The sequence below is a fragment of the Dicentrarchus labrax genome, unplaced genomic scaffold, assembly GCF_905237075.1.
Source record: "Dicentrarchus labrax unplaced genomic scaffold, dlabrax2021, whole genome shotgun sequence".
Classification (NCBI taxonomy): Eukaryota; Metazoa; Chordata; class Actinopteri; family Moronidae; genus Dicentrarchus; species Dicentrarchus labrax.
In genome coordinates, this window is record NW_026136704.1 from 4061325 (window position 1) to 4086507 (window position 25183).

General features: G+C 39.9%; 1 protein-coding gene across 5 annotated transcripts in view; it reads left to right on the forward strand.

Moving 5' to 3' along the window:
* Positions 1 to 25183, forward strand: part of myo18ab (myosin XVIIIA b) — a 160162-nt gene that overhangs the window by 125029 nt on the left and 9950 nt on the right. For 4 of the 5 annotated variants that reach the window (XM_051397913.1, XM_051397910.1, XM_051397908.1 and 1 more), the window contains 7 exons: positions 1079 to 1192; positions 7820 to 7936; positions 11511 to 11594; positions 14566 to 14703; positions 16593 to 16778; positions 16915 to 17054; positions 18440 to 18484. In XM_051397913.1, coding sequence (XP_051253873.1) covers positions 1079 to 1192; positions 7820 to 7936; positions 11511 to 11594; positions 14566 to 14703; positions 16593 to 16778; positions 16915 to 17054; positions 18440 to 18484 — 824 coding nt within the window. The remainder of the gene's footprint in view (positions 1 to 1078; positions 1193 to 7819; positions 7937 to 11510; positions 11595 to 14565; positions 14704 to 16592; positions 16779 to 16914; positions 17055 to 18439; positions 18485 to 25183) is intronic. The other variant, XM_051397912.1, reaches the window with a different exon arrangement.

Sequence of the window (25183 nt, forward strand, 5' to 3'; positions counted from 1 at the left end):
ATTCAAAAAGAAAAATGATAATCTGTTGCTTTTTCTTGATCCAGTATTGACATTGTTCAGACCTTAGATACAGTTTATAATGTATTCCTATGCAGGGCTCCAGAGTGTGACCAAAATTTTTAAGAGTGCGACTAATAATTTCTCTAGGTCGCACTGGTGCACCTGACGCTGCCCGGGTGAAAACATAAATTTATTTTGCAAGCGCATCATCTCTCTGTGTTCTCCTGTGACCGAACTCACACACTCATGGTAGGATCATATCGTGTTCTAAACCAATAAGAGACAGAGCTCGGGCGGGTCTTTGCCTCTGATTGGCTGTGGTCCTGTTCACCGCGCTAAATTGCATGTGTTTAAAAATTGCCGAGCCCCGGTCCTTCGGCGACAGCATCAGAAGAGGAGACAACTGAGCCTGGGATAGAGCCCGGCTCCGAGACCCAAATTAAAAAGGCCAAAATATATTCCTTCAGACAGGACTGGCTGAAACAATTTCCCTGGCTGAGGTACAACAAAGGACGTAATGCAATGCACTGCGTGTACTGTCAGCAGTGCGGTCAGAATATGGATGGAAATAGTGCATTCGTGAGCGGGTCAACAACGTTTCGTATCGAACATTTATTTGGAAATGTTTTATTTTGCTTAGTGTTTTAGTTTGAAATGTTCAATTTCAGCTCAGTGAAGCACTTTAAACACTTTTTTTTTCTTTTTATATATAATTGTGCTTCAAATAAAGACAAGCATTTCTCTACACCTTATTCTTGTTTAAAAATCATTCACATTATATGAAAGTTATGGAGAGCGATAAAATGGCGACCTTATGGTGTTAAAGGCGACGCAATGAAAAATTTGGGTGCACCTAAATTTTGTGCTGGTGCACCTAAAAAAAAAAAAAAAAAAAAAAAAATTAGGTGCACCAGTGCAACCAATGCAAAAAGTTAGTCTGGAGCCCTGCTATGGGATAAAAAGAGTGACCCCTAGTGACTAACCATGGGAATGTTACTCAACACTCAACTATCTTTAAGCCTAGAAGATACGAAGTTACTCTTTGACTCTCTGATTTTCTTCTTTGTGTCCATACCAGCTGGAGGAGTCGGAGTTCACCTGCGCAGCGGCAGTTAAAGCTCGTAAGTCCATGGAGGTGGAGATCGAGGACCTGCACGTTCAGATGGAGGACATCTCCAAAACAAAGCAGGCGGTCAGTATAGCTCTCTGGATCCACCTCACAGCCTTTAAAAGTAGCATTTCTAAGTTTGACACAACCACAGGTGGCAGATTTGATCGAGTCATGATGACGTTTCTTGCATTTTGTCAGTGAATAGGAGGAGAACGCCAAAGCTGTTACAACATTTGGAAACGATCGTCAGTTGGTGATAGGTTGTGTTTTTGAAGCTTTTATAAGGATGCACCATCTGTGGTGGTAGCAGGGCAACAGCAGATATGTCAGATCATTGCCTTTAGCCAGAGATAAGAGGTTAGAGGACACACCTGTTCCCTCAGAGCTCATCCTCCGTCCCCCTATTATTCTGTCTGTTCCTCATTTTCTGCTTCTTTCTCCTTATTTTTTAATCCTCTGGGGGAGGACGATTCTTATTTCCCTTCTTTTTTCTTTTTCTTTTTCCCTGTGTCAGCCTCTCCTAATCTTTTTTGACCTTTATATTTTTATGCCCAGTTCCCATGGCAATCTGGTTCCACACGTCGGTAACTGCCATTTTTCCTTCTTCCTTCAACTGATATTCATTTACCCTCAGTCTTACTCTCTGTATCAGCAAAGTTTAATTTCTCTCTGTCTGTTAAAGAGAAATTACAGACTGTTAAAGCTGGTTTACACATTGTGGAAGTCTAAGACGTAGAACCTTGAAAAGCGTGACTACTTATTTTAGAGAGGTGAATATTGTGTCCACAGTGAAGTGAAGGGTAAAGATAATTGAGTTGACACAGCTGCAGGTCAGGAGCAGATAGTAGGGAAAGATGGACGGACGGATGGATGGATGACTTTTGTGTTCCCCTAAGCTTCACTTGTTTTTCATTTTTTCTTTTACCCTCTAAACAGAAAAAGGCAGCAGATTAGGATGCACATGCACACTTCCTGAATATGTTACTGTCATCTCTTTTGCAAGAGTATTCCTGTTTCGTAAAGCTGCAGCATGTCATTTTTATGAATATATTTGTTGTCATATTTGCTGAAACTTTCACTATATCCTGACTGTAGAACATGAGAGAGATAATCTGTGAAGTGCTCCTAATGGATATTTGCAAGAATGACCTACTGCAGCTTTAAATGAACTGAAGACTCTTTGGAATTTCTTAGTTAACTTCAGCACTATGGAGTCTGGAGAGTACCACCAGAATAATTGAACTGCAATGATAATCAATGAATAAATTAAGCAATTACATTCAAATGATGCATTCACTAACTCAAACTGAGGATAGACAATAAAAAAACTACTACATTTGCCAACCACTGTTAGGAAAATCTTGTTCGACTGAAATTCTAACTACTGTTCCACCAATTGTTTGGTTGGTGGGATAAAAACATATTCTAGGTCAACTAAATCTACCATAGTGCTCTCTACCTGCTAGAGTGTTCAATTAATTCCTTCAGTCTGACCATTTCTTTTTACACATAGCTATATAGTTCTGTTCATGGCATGTATATCAAGTAGATTTACATGCAGGAGGATCTTACTGAGGATCACACAGCAACACGGGCTTCCCCTGTGGCTTCAAATGAAGTTTGCACAGTTTTTTTCAACTGTCCCTCAATATTACAACATTAGGGTGCCCGGTTAGCTCAGTGGGTAGAGTTGGCGACCCACAGCGGCCCAGGGTTCGAATCCGACCTGCGGCCCTTTGCTGCGCGTCATCCCCTCTCTCTCTGCCCCCCTTTCCTGTCTGTCTTCAGCTGTCACTATAATAAAGGCCATAAAAGCCCCCCAAAAAAAAAAAAAATATATATATATTACAACATTAGTAGTAGCCACTTAGTAACATGCTAAATCAAAGTTCAGCAGGATAAACAACAAAATGAACACAAAAACAACATAAAACATTGCAAAACTTAAAGCTTCCAAGTTTGAAGCTTGGGTCACAGACAGTCAGCATCGTTATCGATCCATCACTAAGCTTACTCGCCTGTTATTAGCACTGGTTACTCTGAAGCAGTACGTAGTGAAATGCACACACACATTAAAAATAAACTCACACCCACTCAGCTCGTTTTTTTTGACATTGTATCAGTTAGTTTGGAGCTCAGTAAGTTGCTGAAAGCTGCCAGTTTAAGGAGTGAAAACGGGGGTGTTTTGACCTCCTGATTTACAGGTCTTATCGTCAATTAAACTACACCATTAGTAAAACAGAACCACATTAGTTGAGTAAAATATATTTGAATGTTATTTTCCTACATAAGATAAGATGTACCTTTATTGATCAGTGTTATTTCTGACAATATAGCCTTACAATCAAAAATAAAACAGAGCAGGTTTGCATATGTCCCTCCCGTCCTGAAAACATGGCACGTATGCAGTTCAGTGATGACAGGCAGGTTTTTCTGCTCGGAGTTAGTGGTCATTTCTCAAACAATGGGTCTGATTTTTTAATGTTTCCCACAGTTTCATGTAAAAATTAGAAATCTCTAAAAATGTTGTGTGGCTCCATACACAACATAACACTAAGTCAGCGCTATGTAATGATTAGGCAAAAGCTTTTATTGTATTGCAGTCTTAATGTTATTATAGTACAGTAGTATAATATACTACAGTATTCTAATTATGGTTTTATAGTGTAGTCCTAATGTTAGAATAATGTTATATATTACATATACAAAAAATATACAAATTCCTGTTAATATGTTTACTGTAGAAATACTACACACTGAATTACATTACAGACAGCACTTAATCAGCTGAAGGAGCTCAGTAAAGTTGTGTTGTACTCTGATGAGGTTCATGATATCAGTAGCAGAGAATGTTGGTAGAGGGACACACAGCTCATAATTTTTAATTAGCTCCATCTTTTCAGTCTTGTTGCACAAACTGCCGTAAATCACCACCGTAGAGCTGGAGGCTGCTCTGTTTATCAGCACAAGTCGCATCAGTTGCAATGCAACAGTTCTTAAAGGTGCCCTGTGGAGCTTCCTTGTAAACAAACAAAAGTTGTGTTTATATTCAGTGTTACTCACCAAGATGAATTGTGTGTATCCTTGAGGTCTTAACAAATTATATATATATATATGTGTGTGTGTGTGTGTGTGTGTGTGTATATTTCCTCCTTCATAAAACATTGTCAAAGCCAAAGGCCCCCACCCCCCTCAGAAATCAGTGTTTCTTCTTGTTCCGACAGTGTGCTGTTTGAATGATGTATGTGCAGAGTTTGACTCTAGAAGGATGTTTCACATTCCTCTGCTGAAAGTTTTGAAGTCAAACCTGGTCTGTCTATACCATCACCTGTGTGTGTGTGTGTGTGTGTGTGTGTGTGTGTGTGTGTGTGTGTGTGTGTGTGTGTGTGTGTGTGTGTGTGTGTGTGTGTGTGTGTGTGTGTGTGTGTGTGTGTGTGTGTGTGTGTGTGTGTGTGTGTGTGTGTGACGAGACAGAAAAAAACAGGTACTCACTCATCAAAAAAATGCTCCATAGTGCTAAAAACATCAAAACAGTAACAGTTGTTGTCTTTACCACCATTGCTTTCATTGCAGTCAGCTTCTCCTGGTTAGGATTCCTTCAGTGTTCATGGTTCAGAAAGTTTGAACGCTGTTGGACAGACAAAGGACGTCCCGGAGGGGCTGCGAGCCGAGCTGCTGCTAACGTTAGCTCAGCTTGCTCAACTTAAGATCCAGACGTCTGATGACTAAAATCCTTCATCCGGTTCAAATCTAGAGTTAAAAAGCACCAAGATCTAAACAGTGGATGGTAACAATGTGGCTTCAGACTGGATCAACAGTCAATGTATGACAACTTCTGGCAGACAACCTCAACGCTGACGCAGGCACAAAGGGGATATGACTCCATAGACAGGCGACAGGTGAAACGCAGCGTTACCTGAATAAAATGACAGATTTCTCTGAGTTTGAACATTGTTGGAAACATTTGGGATAATGGAAGTACACAACTCAACTACATACAGAGCATAGCTGTAGAGTTTATAGACAGTTTAATGAGGAAATGTTACAGATTATAGCTTTAAGTGATATGCGTCGGCAACTTCCATCCCAATAAAATCAAGCAGCTTGATTTTAACCCATGGAGGACTTCATCTCTGTCATCATTTTGGTTTTGTATCAGGTTGTTTGGAGAAGTTTAGAGATATATTCCAGTATTGTACTAAAAGAAAAGAAAAGGAAATACAGATCTTGCAAAGCAAATGCATCTTAATTGCTCTCACATTGTTGTTGGCGTGTTGACTAGAAGGCTCAAAAGGAATACTGTAGAGAAAAGATGAATGTGTCACCAGCTGTTTGTTTTGAAATGGCGTCTGTGAGGGCGGCCTCTGCAGCACACATGCAACCTGCTGGGAGAGTAAAAGGCTTGGCGAGCTGATGACAGAAATGGTTATTGCATAAATAGAGGGGTTTTTTTAAACAGCCCCAGCCACATCATACACTGCAATTCAGCAAAGATAAAATCATGCAAATAACGTTTCTTTCAGATGGTCCGGCGTTTTTTTGCCACTCTCCCAACAAATCCGTTGCCGTAATTGCAGTATTTTGAGAAAATTGTCTCGCATGTTTTCAACAGCTTTTATTTTTCCACAGAGAGCCATGGCAATCTGAGAGAGGGGAAAAAACAAAGAGGAAAGCCACGTAATTGGGTTGAGATTGCACTGACAGCCTATTGTTAAACGTGCTAAATGAAAGTATGATGCTGCCCACTGTGGCATTTTTTTCAAACGTCCATCACAATGTTTTCCTCTCGCTGCAGAGCTGGAGCTGCTTTCAAAGCTTTTATCAGCCCTCAGTGAGGCCAACGGTGGATCTAAAAAAGGAAAGTGTGATATGTAAATGAATTTGTCCCAGATTCCACATGGATATTTTTAGAAGTGCACCTTGGTACATCTCAGCAGTGGTTGGTATTAATGAAAATAGATAAGGAATAAATAAATCTTACCCTCATAGTCCAAATCCATACTTTGAAGCTGTCCTTTTTTTTTTTTTTGGCCTTTATTTGACAGAGAGAGATAGACAGGAAAGGGGGGCTGAGAGAGGGGATGACATGCAGCAAAGGGCCGCAGGTCGGATTCGAACCCGGGCCGCTGTGTAAGTGGGTCGCCAGCTCTGCCGACTGAGCTAACTGGGTGCCCCTGAAGCTGTCTTTTGATTCGGTGGGTTGGTTCCCGTTTGGACTGTTTTTTAAGACTATGGATGTGGCAGTGTCAGCTCTGCCTGTTCCCAACTCCTCTCATCTACTGCGTGAATGGATTCATTAGCCTTTACACATAGTCACATTAGTCATCGTTTATTAATCTATGGCCCTGCACCAGCAGCCTCTCTCCCTCTTTTGTACATTATGCCAGTCATTACAGAAATAGGATTACTTGAGCGCAGTCCCTCCTCTCAGATGAAGGTACGAGGCACTCGCTGCTAGCTTTTAGCCGCTAATTGGTTATATCTTGGTTATGGCCGAGACCTTAAATAACCCCTGTTGGGCCCTGTGATCAGAGGGGGGCTGTGTAGGTGCTAATAAGGGCTGTCCTCAAAGGAAAACCTCTGCTGTGCTTAGAGTGGCACACCTACAGGGTCAAAGCGCGACTCCAGACTATGACCATTTAGTCGCATTTTACAACTTTTTATGGAGATGGATGATTTTTCTCTTGATAAAGTAATTATAATAATATTAATATGGTGGGTTAATTCATGTGTAGAATTATGGAGAACCTAATATATATTTTATTAAGGTTTTTTTTTTGGCCTTTTATTGCCTTTATTGATAGTGACAGCCGAAGACAGACAGGAAAGGGGGGCAGAGAGAGAGGGGAGGACACACAGCAGAGGGCTGCAGGTCAGATTCGAACCCGGGCCGCTGCAGCAACTCCGTACATGGGTCGCCAGCTCTCCCGACTGAGCTAACCGGGCGCCCGGAGAACCTAATATTTTAATGATGCAGCAATTGGGAAATTCTGGGCCAGTACTGACCGATGCCAATGCTGATGCTTTTTTGTTGTTATTTATTCGCCCATTTGTGCCAGGGAAACCAACTTCTACAAAAGCATGTCTGCCTTGTTGATATATTAAATACCGAAATCACCAACAACACATTCATATTATTATTGTGCTGCTGATCAGTCAGTTTGCTAATACACGCATAATTAACATATTTGCTGTGACTTTAAAGTGTCACGGCTGAGTTTATTCTGAGCTGGTGTTCTTGGTAAATTCTATTGAGAGAAGGCCTTGTATTGTTATTAATGCATATGGCTTCTCACATTTAATGCTTTATCACTCTCAAGAGTATCTTCTTTATAGTGGTGTATTCTGCTTCAACTTGTTCATTGATAATAATAAATATATGTTACTTTTCACAATCATCGACATATGACCAATATTCTCATGTCTGGAAAAAATTTCATGAAAAAAAACCCAAAAACCTTTGAGTATATATTCTGCCTCAAAAATCATTATCACGCTACAGTACGAAAGCGAAATATTTAGAGAGCTTGACCCTGTGTGAAGAACAGATCCTGTTTGTGGGATTTAGTGTTTTTTCCTTTCTGTAAACAAAGATATTTTGGTGGGAGAAGCCGCTTGCCATCCTGTTTCTAATTTTGTCTGACATTGTGACAACACAGCTTGGTTGATCTGCTCACAAATGTCTTCCGTTTGCATTCTGTCCGGCAGCTGGAGGAGCAGCTGAGTCGTCTGCAGAGAGAGAAGAATGATCTGCAGTCCAGGATGGAGGAGGATCAGGAGGACCTCAACGAGCTGATGAAGAAACACAAGGCTGCTGTGGCCCAGGTCTCTGTTTCACACACACTGTACACATATTGTATATGGAGTCTTGAGTGTGCCCAAATAGATATATCACGTTTGCATAATTATATAACTCTTCATTTCCTTATGCAGCTTTATTCTATAACGTATTCATTCATTATGTGATTTTAAGGTGAAATTATAGAAATTATTCATTTGTTAAATCCTTTTAAAGCTTTTAAATGTAACTTTTTATTTTACTTTCTAATGTGTCAGCCTCTTGTATTCCATCTCACAACTAATTTGTTTCCTACATTGATATACTGTGATCGCTTTTATATATAGACCTAAAAATTAAAGGTTCTGTGTGTGGGATTTAGTGCCATCTAGCGCTGTAATTGCAGATCAAAACTCACACACGTCACCCTCCCCTTCCAAGGGCGAAGGGAAAGACTGCAGTGGCCACAATTGTGCGCAAAAGTGGCGAAAAAAGTGTTTGGATTGTCCCTTCTGGGCTACTGTAAAAACATGGCGTTTAAACATTGATGACAAACTGTAGATAAAAATGGCTCATTCTGAGGTTGCAAAAACAAAATTTTTATTTTCAGGTGATACACAAATGAAAACATAGTTATGAATATTATATTCCATTTCTTTAACATACAGCATGTTTTTGAGATTCGGGGGGGTGTGGACCTCCTCTGCAACCTCCTGCACTCCTCTCTGTGTAGGTCCGTAGAGACTTTCTCTTTAGAGATCCAGCATGAGGTCTCCTAATCTCTTTATATTGTGCAAAAGGCATCTTACAATTCCAAACTCTTCACAGCCAACAGTTGATTTCTATACTTATATGTCTGTCTTTTCTTCCAGGCTGTTCTGTACCAGATAATATCAATATCATATATATTAAATAGGTAATTTGATGATTGATGATTTATTTTTGTCTGGAGGACAGAATTACTAAATTTTCTCTGGAAAAAGACAAATAACTGCCATTCCAATGAACATTATAGACTGAGACCAGGATCAGTAGTGTAATGAAGTAACTGTACATATCATTTACCAACTAAAAATGTAGATTTAGTGTGAAGTCTTTTAATGCTAACTAGTGCAGTGCCCGTAGGAAGTATTGGCGCTATAGAAAAGTGGGAGGTTAAGTAGCTTTTTCATGGATGGCCAAATGAGGTTGTGTTTGAAGGTGTAGCAGCTAGCTCCTCAGACCGGAACAGACTCGGTCCGGACTCGTTCAGTCTCAGTAATCCACAATAGTCAGTTTTGATGCACAGAACGAGACCGAACAGCAGGCAAAACCTGCTGCAGGTGTCGTGGGGGTGGGCTCTGCAGTGATTGGCTCTGCAGTGATTGGCTCTGCAGTGATTGGCTCTGCAGTGATTGGCTCTGCAGTGATTGGCTCTGCAGTGATTGGCTCTGCAGTGATTGGCTCTGCAATGATTGGCTCTGGTGCGCACGTGGCTATGGTGGCTATGGTTGACAATGCTAGCGGAATTCGTAAATCATTTATGAAATAATTTATTAACGGTATCTTTGTAGTCCAAACGAAACGGAAAGTAATTTCCCCACTGGGATTATTAAAGTATTTCTGATTCTGATTCTGATTCAAACAAAGCCGACGTTGCACACCCTTAAACCACATAGCAGCCATGTTGAAACTCTCAGGTCAGTCTGATCCTGATCTGCAGAGATATTTGAGGCACACAGACACACACACAGACAGACAGAGATTTCTTGCTTTTATAGAGAGATTAAATCATCCATAATACATTTGAATAGATTAAGCTAAATTCTTGATTCAATTCAATTTTTAATAATGCAGTATATAACTATTACAATTTGGGGGCGCCTTGGCAGCTCAGCATGTACCAAGGCTGAGTCTGGGTTCGAGTCCAGCTCTGGCTCTTTGCTGCATGTCAGTCCTTCTCTACCTTCTGCCTTTCCTTTCTCTCTCTGCCATCACTGTCAATAAGTGAAAGGCTTTAGGACAGCCAGATGAATTAATTATTATTACGGTGTCATACTTGAGACTGCATACACAAAAGCTTCTGATTGGTAATATTTTGTCATTATTCTGTGTTTTATAATTTGATGTCTCAGAAGAAAAAAAAAAGATACAAACAAACAATAATACAAGGTGTTTGGAGGGTCTTAAAATGTCTAAAATCCAATAATATGAATTTTAGGCCTTGAAATATCTTAAAATGTCTCAAAAATGTATTATTGAACTTAACATTACTCATATAAAGTAAAATGTTTCGGTCAGTCTTTTAAATGTGTCTTTGGGAAAAATGTGTTTTGGTCATACCGTAACAACTGCAAAACAAAATCAACATGATACCAAGACCGATTTTCTATCATATACTTAGTTTTTTAAATTACATTCATATTGTTCTTAAAAAGGTCTTTAAAAAGTCTGACATTAAACCTGTTGTAACCTGCGGAAAAGTATTCATGAGCTCTAACAAACATGTTGAATGTATTTCTTTCCTCATAAATCCTAGGCAGAGCTGATTTATTGAGTATTATACATTCTACAGTGTTTACATCCATGTTCACTTGTTGTTGGCAACATATCTTGATATTTTACTGACACTTGTATATCACTGGAACTGTGTGAATCCATTGGTCAGGCTGTGTGTCCCATCACCCAAGCATTTTAAACTAAACCCATTTATAGAAAAACAGCTCACAGTGCTACTAGAGGTCAAACATTTCTTAGAGAACCTTTAAGGGATTCCCTTCCCTAACCAGTCCAGTACTGATCAAATATACAACAAATACTGTAAAACTGAATCTAATAATAAATATTTAACCAATATATCAGCAAGCTGATGTATCAACCTTGCTACAACACACATACATAGCCTATGCATGTTCCTCATATGTCATGTGTGCCACCACATGATGTCAAAAAGCAAGTTAATCTGTAAAAGGTAAAAATCCCTGCACAGAGCTTTACATTGAATTGTTTTAACACCGTCCATCCCCGCCAATTGAGTCATATTTGAAAAGCCCCCTCCCATTAGTAATAATGTAGCTGTATATGCAGATGAGCAGCAAGTGGAAATGAAAGTGGAATAAAAGCGCTTCTTTTCCACCGCTGATGGAATGATGAGTGATCTGCCTCCACCGGCTCCAAATGAATCCATCCTTCTTTTCTAAATTGAGGCAGCTGAATTCCCGGTGGGACTCCCTGTAGCAGAGTGCTTCATCTACTGTGGAAATAAAAGCACTCGTCTCAAATATTTCACACAGGTCACATTGAAATGAGATTTATTGATATACTTTCCCTACACTGAAAAAATCTTTCCAGCAGATTTATTTGTCTAGGTAATCTCACTGTGATGTCATCATGTTTTACTGGATCTACTTGGTATTAATCTACTGATTTAGATGTAGCTTTTTGGATTTTATCTATACAGGTATGTATAGTCTGCCTACTGTATAACGCATATAATGATGTATTGACGATGTACTTACTTCAAAATGAAATCCTTATTCATTCTTCCATCAGATGGGATAAAAGAAAACAATGTCTAATATCCATCAACAGTTGAATGTTGCTCACTGACTTCACTTCTTTCCTGCATTTGTGTGTTTTCAGTCGGCCCAGAACCTGGCTCAGATCAGTGACCTACAAGCCCAGCTGGAGGAGGCCCTCAAGGAGAAACAGGAGGTTCAGGAAAAGGTAGACATTGGCTTTATGCTCTTACCATAACACTGATGTGACAAGGACAGCCAGTTAAAATGTGCAGTCTGTCTAAAAGCACAGGCAGGGAGAGATTTATCAGTCCAGATAGGAGGGAACCAATAGGAAAGGGTTAGTAAACTGGAATCCAGCCCTGAAGTAATTTCACATAGGGTTTTAAATTGATGCTTAGCAATTGATCAGAAAACAGCATTTGTTTGTTTACTCTATTAAACTGTGTTGCTAAGTAACTACTGTATGTTCCTAACCAAACTAAACTGACCACCAAAATACCTGCTGTAATATAAAAGAGGGAGATTTGACTGATGTTTGGTTTACAATATTTGGGATGGCAACATTGACGAACTATACATACAAGTACAAACCCTCACGATTCTAGTGCATAGTACATGACAAAAGATTGAGAAATTATAATTGTACTATATCACTTAGACTAATTCTGACCTTTGGATACTTAAAAGTTATAGAAAATTCACTTGTCACTGGATGTCGCACTAGAGCACCAGCAACTCAGACCGGACCCTTATTTTACAGAGTTAGATGTGAAGATGTTCATGAAAAGGGCTGCAATGGCCACAACGTAAGCTAACATTAATCTTTCGGCCAGTCAAAGTACGTCCACTAACATATCTCGTTTTTGCCACAGACAGCAACCAGAAATGGCTGTAATGTCACTATCGATATTCCCCATCAACAGACATTTAAATATTAAAATTAGCCATGTGTTGATAGGTCACAACACGAAAATGTAACCAATGAAATTACTTATTTTGACACACATTTTTAGCCAATAAGTATTAAACTAACAAGGTAATGTGTCAAAAGGCGGACCTTTTTTGTTATTTTCTCAAAAGGAGGACAAATGAGTGTCCGGCTTAAGGCTGCGCCTGCAGCCGGACAGGGCATTTAAAAGTCGGACTGTCCGGCCTAAAGCCAGACGAATGGCCACCCTACCGATGTAGATGATAAAAACAGCAGTTTCAGTCGCTCTACACAGCTTCACACGGAACAGATCGGCTATGTAAACAAACTACAGACAGGCTGCAATAGCAACACAGGCAGGGGGAGTGTGACACTATTTGTACATAGATAATAGTTTTTTGCTATTAATGATTTAAATGTCATATGAATTATCTTAAAAGAGTTACCTTTCGGGATCATGGCTGTAATGATTGTTTTTCAGATTTTGTGACACAAGCAAGAATACCAACCATTTGCTGGTTCCGAACTTGGTTTAGAAATTTTAAACTCATTACCACAGTTTCAGTTTCATATGAAGGCCCTGGTCCTACCCTGACACAGAGAAGTTTCTAGAGTTTCCTCTTCTGCAGTGTCCAGTGACAAATCCCATTTACAAACTTGCATGAATGTGCGGTTCTGCCTCAGCTCATTTCCTTTGCACTGCTCTCTTGACAAATACAACCCTTGATGTAATTGATGTGTCATTCAAGGAGGATTGGCGCTAGCAATATGTGACACAGATGGCCAACTTGGTTTTCCTACTCAGCCAAGCAATAATGCTGAACATGTTAGTGCTGTCATCCTTGTAATGACTGCTGCTGCATGAATCTGTTTCTCCATCAGACACAGCTGTACCAGACAAATCAAACCCAGCCAAGAACAGGGAGAAGTTAGATCAGTATGACAAGGGGTTGTACAAGGGATATGTTGTCATAGTATGACCCAGGTCCTGCAGTATTCCACACAATGATGCCATCTGAAACCTAATTTTAAGGGCATCTGTCATTGATAACTGAGAGTAAGAGACAACCCTACAACTTATCTGAAGCTAGAAAAATATCAACCCCTCCCCCCATATTTGAGAATGTTGTGTACCTGTTCTGATTCAGTAGCAATACCTAACCAACTTCTGATAATACCTTACTTTGAGGAATATCTAGTGTTGTACTTTATACCATTAGCTACATTTCCTCAATGTTTGATTTTGTCTAAAAGGAATTGTTCAATATTTTGGGGAAAAGGTTGATTAACTTTCTTTCCAAGTGAGATGAATCGATTGACACCTTTCATGTCTGTGTGTTAAGCACCCACCCTGAGCTGGAGTAAAGACATGGTTAGCCCAGCTTAGCATTCATACCAGAAGCAGGGGGAAAGAACTACCCTTGGACTGTTTTAAGAAAAGAATACACCTACCTCTAAAATTGACCCTTCCTAAGTCCCGCCCCTTTTTGCTTTATGCTCCAATGACAGTTGAGCAAACCACGGTCACCTTCCTCTATTCCTTTACTTAAATATGCTATGTGCTAGGCTTATCTATGCTGAAAAGACAACCACATTTTTTGTTGGTTAAAAGATAAAAGCAACATATCGTCAAATCTTAAGTAAGCTAATGTTAGCAAAGTGCTAGCCAACTAATCTAAATGAGTTGTTAGCTAGATAGTCAGCCGAGAGCTGTTAACCACTTAATTGTTTTGCTTTGTAGCAAAACACTAGCTAACTAGCCAGCCAATCTAAATTGTAAGCTAGTTAGTTACATTTTATAACTGTTAACAAAACGCTAGGTAACGATTGATTAACAAACTACTTTAGTGATTGGTTGAAATAATGTGATGTGCTGTCACATACAGAGAGAGTGTACTAAATTGTATGCACAGTTTCCTCTTTCGGATCAATAATTATAATCTCAGTTTTGTCCTGAGATTATATATTTTAGTTTTTAAGGGAATAAAGGGGGCTCAGGTCATAAGGATCATCAGCTATATAGAGTTGGGTGTCATCTGCATAGCAATGAAAATCAATACAAATGATGACCGTCATAACTTTCGTAAAATGAAAAGCAGTTGACCGAGGACTGAGCCTTGCAGTACTCCATGTCTACTCTTTGTGATGAGAAGCTTTGCTGAGACAAACAAAATATCTCTGATTTTATTCTAGTCAATGCATGGCACTGTCACGTATAGTGATATAAATGTGTATGTTTGTGTCTTAGTTGCAAGCCCTCCAGAGCCAACTGGAGTTCCAGGAGCAGTCCATGGTGGAGAAATCCCTAGTCAGCCGGCAGGAAGCCAAGATCCGTGAACTGGAGAGCAAGCTGGAGTTTGAGAAGACCCAGGTCAAACGCCTTGAGGTGAGACAGGTGGAGGAGTGCTGGTGGTGCTGATGGTAATAGGCATGTGGGAGACAAAGCTCCATCATATGCAAGACATGAGAAGAGGTTGGTGGGAGGGTAAAATATGCTGCTGGGCTCACAGATAAACTGTAGAAACAGAAAAAGGTCAAGATGAACTGAACATAAATGGCACCACATGAATATGTACTGTAGGTGCATTAAATTTCAGACCTCCAGTTGGATACAACCATCCCTGCTTCACTTTTTCCTCTAGCTTGTGTTACTCTTACTTGACAATAGCATTTGTTATTCTGTCATTTTCAAATTACTTTCAGATTTTGCCTGAGACAAAAAGCACAAGTGAAGGATAAAGGTTACCATCTGCACGCTCCCAGGGAGAAATTGAAATCCTCTGCCACCCAATGATAAAATGACCCTGCGCTCAATTTTGCAGGTTCAGTTTAGTAATTACTAGCTGTGCTATGTGCTCACCGCCAGGCAGACTCCCTGTGCTCCTTGCTCGTCAAAATAAATACATTTATTTATTAAATGTGTGTTTTTTTTTAAGATAGCCGGTTTCTAGCCGGTGGTGATATATGCACAGAAAATATACACAAGGGTTAGACTCATTCTGCATTTTGGTTGGCTTTTTAATGGCTTCTCCACAGCATTAAAAACTGCAGCGAGTGAATATTTCAGGTTACCTGAGTAGTACAACTCATCAAAGCTGGAGGTAGCAGAGCTCAATCAATACAGATGTGAGTAGGTACAGTACAACACCCACTCAGTATGTGGACTATGGAAAGAGCTGATGGCTAATGCAGGAGCTCACTCACTGATAAGTGTGCTGTTGGCATTGATGCACAGGCTGAATACAGACTTGCTGCAGATGTAAAAGACTTGTATAGGAGTCGCCTGTTAAAAAATAGCTGAAGACTAACATATGTGATTAAAGTCTTCTGCACCCCTCCAATGCATTATTGATACCAATAAGCTCATCAATAGTTTACATTGCTTTCTGCCTCGGTTGTGTAGAAGTGTTGCGCTCTTATCCATACTCACTGAACCACAACAGGCATTTGCTTTTACCATTTCCTTGGAATCTATTGAGTTTTTCTTAATGTGCTCGGATTCTTATCTGCTACAGAAGTGAAGTTTGAACCAGGGATTGGTCGATGCCGATTTCTGAGGGCTGTGATAATAACGATACTGTATTTATTCAGATTATTTTAGCCATTGACATTGAATCTGGTACAACTCAACCTTGAGTCCATCCATCTCCCATTGTTTGGCCAGTCCTGTTTCATCCAAAACCAGACATTAGCTAGTAGCAGCCTCAAGTCCAAGCTCGGCCAGCATGGCTCCTATCCGGGTCTCTTTCTCTACACCCTGGGCAACAGCACCCAGTGTGGTGGGCTGGTCTCACTGATCTGGCTGGGTGGATCATTCCAAAGTCTGCTGGTCTTTAATCCAAACCCGACACTTCCTTTTTGGATGACCGCAAGCATTTCTGTCATGTAATACGTGTTTCTGCAAAAAAGCCGGAAACAGATTCAAACAAAAACAGAGGTTTGAAGGAGCTAGCCAACCATATGAATGTGCAGTGGTTGCCATAGTCAAAATCTTGTAATCCAGTTGATTTTAACAATTTTGGCTTTAAAATCAAATCCAATCAGACATCATTCAATGATGTTTCCAGCTTTATTGCTGGAAACAATAATTAAAACAAAAATGTGACATTGTTGAATGGAGAAATGGGAAAGCTACCGGACGCTGCATATAGATGTGCAGCTGTTGCCATGGCACTGGCAAAGGTTGAGTCAAGTATATTATTTTTGGTGCCCCCACCATTTATATATTGTATAAATCTGACCATATTGTTGAACCTTCTCTCTTTATTACTGCAGAGCCTTGTAGCTCGTCTTAAGGAGAATTTAGAGAAGCTGACGGAGGAACGAGACCAGCGCAGCAGCAGCGAGAATCGAGAGAAGGAGCAGAACAAACGTCTGCAGAGACAGATCCGTGACACTAAAGAGGAGATGGGTGAACTGGCTAAAAAGGAAGCCGAGGCCAGCCGCAAAAAGCATGAGTTGGTGAGTATGAGACATCGTACTAACAGTTATCCCTTAGCAAGCACTACGGTCAGACATTGTAGCAGAGCCTGCAGAGCATCCATCAGCCGTCAGTCGTCCTTTTGTCCTGGTCATCTGACTCTTGTCTCATTAACAGGAAATGGACATTGAGAGCTTAGAGGCAGCTAATCAGAGCCTGCAGGCTGACCTCAAGCTGGCCTTCAAAAGGATTGGTGACCTCCAGGCAGCCATCGAGGACGAGATGGAGAGTGATGACAATGAAGACCTTATCAACAGGTACAAAAAAATGTAGCTCTAAGTTCCTGAAGGTGGAGGAATATGAAAATAGTGTAAAAAAAAACTGAGTTTGAGAGCCAGAAGAATTTGCTCTTGCCCGAGGAATAACTGAGTCACTAGGCAGACACCATTTACATATGGAGTCCAATATTTATTGTATTGAAAGGGCACCAGTGTACAAAGAGAAGGAAATATCAGTTGTTAGTGTTGTTGTGTGTTACAACAGTTCATTGGCTGATGAAGATCACAGGCAGTTAAAAGCTCCAGAAAAAGCTAGCAAGTGGATGTTGATTTACGATAAAGATTGTCAAACTACTGTACCCAAGGTCAAGAATGAATGTTCTCCTCACATGAATATACTCTACTTCAGATAACAATAAGAATATTATTCTTACCAATATGTCCTTCACAGCTTCTGGTACGATGTATCACTATGGTTTGTTTTTTTTCAGGTGACTAAATCCCTGGTATTATCAGTGCTGATACAGTTTTGTAAATTTTTATAGCTCATGATTTTATGAATTTGTTTCAATTTCCTTGTGCAATTCTGCACACTTAATGCACTGTTTGGGAAAATGCAGTACAAAGCTGTTATAGGTTGAAAAAACATGGTTTTTGCAGCATTTTATTTTATCTAGTGTATGCATGTATATTTTTCATTCTCTCAGAACCATCCATTGTTAGCACTTTTTACTATAAATCCTCATCCTGCCATGAAAGGTTGTCCGAGTGAAATAGCTACATGTGCCATCTCCTTTCTGCTGTATCTCCTAACGTTTTTCTTTTCTCCCAAGAGTAAGATAAAAATATCGATATCAGTCATATGTCTGTGTGTAGAACAGAGCTTTGATGAATAACAGCCAGGAACATAGAATTCCTGGAGTCTTGTTGGCACAGTGAGGTTGCCTTCCATTGTGCCTGTAGAGAGACTAAAACAACAGCCTGTGCTCACCAGCTGGATCCGGCAACCAGTGCTGTAGCCTTAGATGCTGCTCACAAGTGCTGGGTAGATACATGAACAGTTATTTGTCGAGAAATCGTTCTAGGACATAACTGTCCCTAAAATTGCAATTTGTCATTTTTTAATTTTGGTTTTTGTACAGATTAAACAACTGACTTCTTATCCGCTCTGCATGCAAGACATAACATCAGGATGAGGTGTCATGCTGAGTCAATGCCCCTACAAACACAATGCATACGGTACAGTTAGTTTGCCAAAGGGAAAAAGAAAACTGGGTTATCACGGCCCTGACATCTAAAATTATTGAGATATTTGTAAGGGTCATTCACATTTCTTGTATTCTTTTGTTCATGTTTTTCTTTTCTGTTGTCTTCTGTTGTTTTCTTTTCTCATCCGTCCCTCCACCCATCATCATCACGACTAGTTTGCAAGACATGGTGACAAAGTATCAGAAAAGACAGAACAGAACGTGAGGAACTTGTGTTGTCTTGGTTTTTTGCACCACTGGAAATGATGCACTATTCTACAGTCTTTGAACATTTAGTCGAGACGTTGATAGCGGAGAGAGAAAAGCCCAGGTCTTTCCTCTGGGTTTAGTTTCGGTCCAGTTAGTCCATCACTTCTGGCTGTCACACTGTACAAAAGAGCTGATATTTAAAGGAAAAAATCCCCCCTGACAGAGTAGCATAGAAATTTCCTTTGGAATGCACCTGGCATTCTGGGCCAATTTGGTTGTTTGGTGCATTTTCTCTGATACCTGTGATAATTTTCATCTATTTTAAGACATCAGATTTTGTTGTCAGGCCCTCGGAATCAAACACTGATGACTCACTTCCAGATCCACACATGTTCAACAATTCAAACAGGAAGAATGCCTCATGGCAGGGGCAGAGATACAGTAAATCCTAGGGGGGATTTTCCTTTGATGTGTGAAGGCTCTGGGATAATGCATCATCAACAGTGCTCAGAGATTTCCCTCATAACCCCAGTTTACTCCACTCTTCATTGCATGCCCTCACATGCTGAGATGCATGAATACCACTGACAATATGTTACTTGAGCCCCAGCATGAAACCAGCCCACCCCCCTCCTCAGTTTCCCTGTATGGTTAACCACTTTGCAGAGCTTTTAATTCAAAGTGTCACAATCTCTTTGGTCATCCCCCTGGAGGCCTAGATCTCCCTCACAGTTCTCCTTTACGCTGCCAACGGGTATATCCAGCTGTGTTTACTTCTTTGGGCGTCATGTCGGACACTGTTGTGTTGTGTCTGAACAGCAGTCGGCAACGAGTCAGCCTCTCGCTCCCCGGGCCCTCTTAATATTTCATTGGGCCGCTCTGGGGCTGTATGTGGCCTCGGCGGTGACTGCCCTCCTGACAGGAGAAAAAAAAAGGGTGTGTTCCTCATCAATCTTTGACTCGCACTTGCTTAATAATGCAGAACCCTCAAATGTCTTACAAAAAGCTGTCTTGCTCACCAGGCGAGGAGCACACACGCAGCGTTAACCTCTGGCTCGCAGCCATTCCAGTCCCCTGTCACTGTTTGGTTTTCTGACTGTGTAAGGGATTATTCATCAGAGCTGGAAAGTGCAGTGTTATATTTTCATTAAATATAAATGATGTAGCGATACATTTAAATATATTAATATTAACAGCTTAATTCCATTTGTATTAAGTTGTTCTAAAATACATAAAATCCAGGAAGGCATATATCTAATCCAGTGGTTTCCAACCTTTATTCTTAAGCCCTTTTCTATCATTGAGTGAACCAACTCAAATTGTATGGATATTTTTCATATTCTATTCAATACATAACAATAACAGTAGAGAACAACTGATAAACTGTACAATGAACCCAAATAGTGAACACAATAACTGCAGAAGGTTTGTGTAAAACCAGTGGTTTTGATTAAATTTGAGCAGATTATTTCCTGTAAATATTGATCAAAGATGGGTGTTCCTGATAATTTTAGGAATGTTTTATACAACCCTCTGTCTGTATTCAGTGCTTTCTTCTCATTGTTCTATTAGCTCTTTTCTAATGCGGGACGAGGCTGGATGCAAATGTATAACTTCAAACAACAGAAAGCCCTAATGAATACTACATTCAAAACACCTAAATCCAACAAAAGTACAATTTCATCAACAACCTTACTACATAAAAAGGTTTCTCTTGTTTTTGTCAATTTGATATGTAATAGAAGACTGTTCTACAGTAGAAAATAAGCTTCTGTAGCACAATGAAGAGCTTAAAAATCTACCTTTAAATGTCTGTATTGGTCAGTTTAGATGTTGTGGTCTCTATTCTTCAGTACCACTGCTAACAAAATGCTTCCTGTCCTGAGCTTGTAAACTATAGTTACAATGTCATGCCACTGCTGGCTGAGATGTCAGTCAAACATGTTCTCCGCCCACCCACTCAGGACCTTTTCCACCAAATAAGTTCTGGTTCTTGAACCAGTTCTGTTCAAGATTCTTGGTACCTTGCTGCGATTTAGTGAACCAGCCTGCATTTCCACCAGTTTTGGTGGAACCATAGTAATCTGATGCATCATTAAGAGGGCTCTGCACAATGCACAACAACCAGTAGAATATGACACGCCATCTTTGGTTCCCAAGGAAAATCTAACTAACTAACTAACTTTTCAGATTCCGAACCAATTTAGTTTTGGTTGAAATGCTCTGAACGCTTCAAACTAGGGGCTCGTACTGGAACAGAGTTGGTTCCTTGTTAGTGAAAAAGGTTTGGAGCGTAAAGGAATATTTTTGATCTCCAAATACCTTAATTCTCTCTATTTATTATTTTTGTATTGGGAAATCACGTTAGCCAGGATTTGAAACTATGAAATGGCATGGTTATTGGAACTTGAGTTTGTTTTTAGTACAGCTAATTAATTACTATTTGAATATGTGCTGTTCTTATTGCAGTGTTACCTTTTCATGTGACACTATGGATTAGAGTAATTTTCTAAGCGTATGCTTCCTGATGGTCTTGGAAAGGATGCATATGCCTGTCTGTGCTCCAAAGCCACAGGGACTTCACTCGGTCGACAGTTTCATATATCGGAGGCATAAACAGAGGCGTCTATAAGACCCAGGGACACGGAGGAGCAAAGCTAAGCAGAGCAGAGCAGTAGGATCCATAGAAGCTAATGATGAATGTAATAGTGTGTAACAGAGATGTACAACCAATGGCGGCAGAATGTCACAGACAATTAATGTCTCCTCAGCACTGTGTTTGTTTGCTTCCCCCAGGCTTTCACCAGGGCTTAACTAATGGTATGGTGGTCAAGGACATAAATTGTGGTTGACACCATGTGTGAAGCACTCAATTACATAGTGCCCACCATTGTGGTTTTGGCTATAGACCTGAGAGGTCTTGCTATGTGCTCTGAATGTATCATGAAATAGTGCAGTGTCTGAGAATAATGACAGTCTAAGTTTTTCAGCTGGAGGATTAGAGTAACATTTACTCAGAGGAACTATTACTGTTTAACTTGTACAGTATTTACAAGGTACATTTATTGATCATTTTACAACACACGGTTATGTAATAAGTTGTAGTTCCCTTTATGCTACTCACAAAAACAAACATTATATACAATAGATGAGTGAAGAAGTCATAAGTCATTGAAATAAAACTATTTTACATTGTTGATTATTGAGGATGATTTAAGCAGTTTCCCAACCTGAGGAAAGAAGCTGTCTTTAAGTCTGGTGGTGCGGCAGCGGATACCTCTTCCCAGATGGCAGCAAGGTTAAGAGGCTGGGGAGATGAGTACCAATGATCTTCTGGCCGGTTTTAACCAAATTTTAGAAATCTCTTCAAACTACACATTGGTTTAATGGAAACATAATTACTGAGTTCAGTTGGATGAAAGCTATACATATTGTTTGGGTTTTTTTTACGAACATTTCTGCAAAACACTTACAATGTATCTCATTTATTTTAGTGCAATAGCTGCTCATAGCAACTAAAGCCTGATGAATGACTTCGTGGTTATGTGCATGGTTACACTTTGTGGACTCCTTTTTGCCAGTCCACAACATAATCCAGGTAATGATTACGCTTCTTCCTAAACATATTTGGCATAAACCTTTCTTGGAGAGTTGTTGTTCCAAACAGTCATTTTTAATACTGCTTTTTTTCAGGAAACTCAGCAGTGTTATTAAGGTTACAAGGCTAAAAGAAAAACCTTAACTGCACTTAATTTCCCCAATTTCCGTTTTCCAATTTTGTCAAGGCAGGAGTTATTTAAGACGAATGTTGCCAGTGAAGACAAAGGTTAAAAGATTAATTTAAGAGGGCTGCAGGGAAGAGTTGACTCACCAAAAACCTGACCAACACACAAATCCTCGCAAAGCTTTAACTCTAAAAAAAAGGTCAGATAAGAAAACATGTCTGGGTTTTAGGTTCTGCTACCTGACGTTAAAGCATCCCCTCCCCTCAGTGACTGATGTTTATCCAGTATTTCCAGTCCATAGCACCAAAGACAAAGACACTCTGCTGCTCTGTCATCGTAACAGTAGTCAGCAGCAAATCCCCAGATTGTCTAATAGTCGAGGCATGTTCCGCAATGCTAATTACAGCTTAAGAGTTTGTCGCCCCCGTCCTCCCTGCCATCCCTCCCTCCTCGTCTCGTGCGTGAATGCAGTCCCAGCATTGCCATCCAAAGTTATTGTATTCTATAAAAGCTAGCAGGCTATGCATGTGGATCTCACTGGGCAAGCCATTATTTGAAATATCCCCTTTGAAATCCAGTGAGCTTTTGTCTCTGCCTGCTAATGATTTTAATTATAGGTGGTACTGGGCCTTTCTGAGCCCTGTGTGCTGGAGAAAGGAATATTTTTCTCTCTCTTCCTCAACAAGATGGGAGGCTCTCTGAAACAGATGCAGAGATGTTGAGCCACCCCTCTGATGTCTCTATAGGACTATTAAGCTGTAACAACTTAATTTCACAGCGCCACACAAGCACTGGGCTTTGACGGCACTTAATGAGTGTTGCGCTCTTTTCATCCGTGTCAAATTTTATGACAAGCCCTCTATTTTACTCCATGGCTCGCAGTGGTTTGTGAACGTGTAATGATAATTGAGAGGAAAAACAGTGCAGTGCCCAGCTGTGTACCAAATCATTCTGTCAAGAACTGAAATTATGAGTGTATGCATATGACGCGTGTGTGCAGGACTGCTGATGAAAATAATTACCAGATGAAGGGTAAATGTGGACATTTTCTGCAACTTTAAACTCCCACTGTGCAGTGCGAAGAAACATTTTTCAACAAAGGTGTTGTTTTCATGGTTTTTGCCATCTATCGTCATTGGTTGTCGTAACATTTATAGATCTAAAAACAAATACAAGCTGTTCAGGGGGTCTTAAAAAGTCTGAAATCCAATCAGAATTTTTATGTGTTAAAGGTCCAGTGTGTAGGATTTGATTCAATTCAATTTTATTTGTATAGCGCCAATTCATAACAGAAGTTATTTCAGGACCGTTTTTCAAATAGAGCAGGTCTAGACCGAACTCCTTATAACATTATTTACAGAGACCCAACAGTACCACCATGAGCAAGCACTTGGCGACGGCGGCAAGAGAGAGAGAGAGAGATGGCATCTAGCAGTATAGTTGCTCACTCATTTCTCCCTCCCTTTCCGACCCGCGAAGGAGAAACTACAGTGGCCGCGAAACACGCAAAAAAACATGCATGTTGGGTTTGTCTACTGTAGAAACATGGTGATTCAAAATGGTAGACTCCGTAGAAGGAAGAGGACCCATTCCCTCTGTAGATAAAAAAAGACAAGCTCATTCTAAGGTAACAAAAACACGATTCTTATATTCAGGTGATTATACACTAATGAAAACATAGCTATGAATATTATATTCCATTTCTGCCATTAGATCCTAAATGTTACACACTGGACCCTTAAAATGTCTTTAATATGGTCTTGACAGATCTTAGAAATTGATTGGATTAATAAAGTTAACATTACTTGCATAAAGTTGCATTTTCTTGCTTTTAAATGCGTTTTTGGAAAAATGAGCTGGTGACCCATATACGCAGCGGCCCGGGTTCAAATCCGACCCCTGCTGCATGTCATCATCTCTCTCTGCCCCCCTTTCCTGTCTATCTCTAGCTGTCTCTCTATCAAATAAAGGCATAAAGGCCAAAAAAATAATACTTAAAAAAAACTAACATGGAACCAATACCAATTTTCCTTCATATCCATTCATTACTTTTTTTTCGACAGTATGGACGTAAAATAGGTCTTAAATTGCATACATAATGGTCTTAAAAAGTCTTAAATTTAACCTGTTGAACCCTATAGAAGGGAATATTTTCCCACTTACATTTAATATGGTGAAGCTCTGGCATATCTAGATGAAGGTTGTTTAGACTTAAACTTATGAAAATATTGAAAAGTATGAAATAAAATAGCCATCTGATAAAAGGGACATTTAAAGTCCATTTACTAGTCAGTTTGCTACACACATAAAGTACAGTACAATTTTCACTGCAAGCCACGTGTACCTAGGTAAATGAATTGGTTGCTCTGCCAAAGTTAGAATAACTTGTGAACTGAGATACTGGTACTCCAATAACAGAAGAAATCTCGATACCATGACCTCACTTGAGCATGTTATTATTTTGTGCTAATGCATTTCAGCAGTAGTAGTATCCCCAAACAAAGATTGCACTGTTACACCAAATCAAAATCACACTTCTGAATTGAATTGAGTTGAAATGTGGGCAAGTAACTTGAGCACTGTGTAAGGCCCTAAATAATACTGACTTGTGAACCAAAACAAACTCAGAGTACAAGGTAAGTTTTGAGGGAACCCTCAAGCTTAAAAAACAACATAAAAACGGAGGATTTTTTTTTGCTGAAATGTATCAGCAGGAAATTCAAATTGTAAAACAAGACACAGTTTTGTGATTTATTTGTGTTTTTGGAATGCCACTATATTAGTTGTACAAGTTGTATTTGCACAATGTCTTCTGTGGCTCAGAAAGACCTGTGCTTAAAGAGGACTCCACCGACTTAGCATTGCACTAACATTTTTGGACTCATGATACAAAGTTTAAAAAGATCCAGGACCAGAAATTTTTCCTTCTTGTCAAACCTGGAGCCTACAGTACCAACAATGTAATTTCTCCTTTCCTGTACTCAGA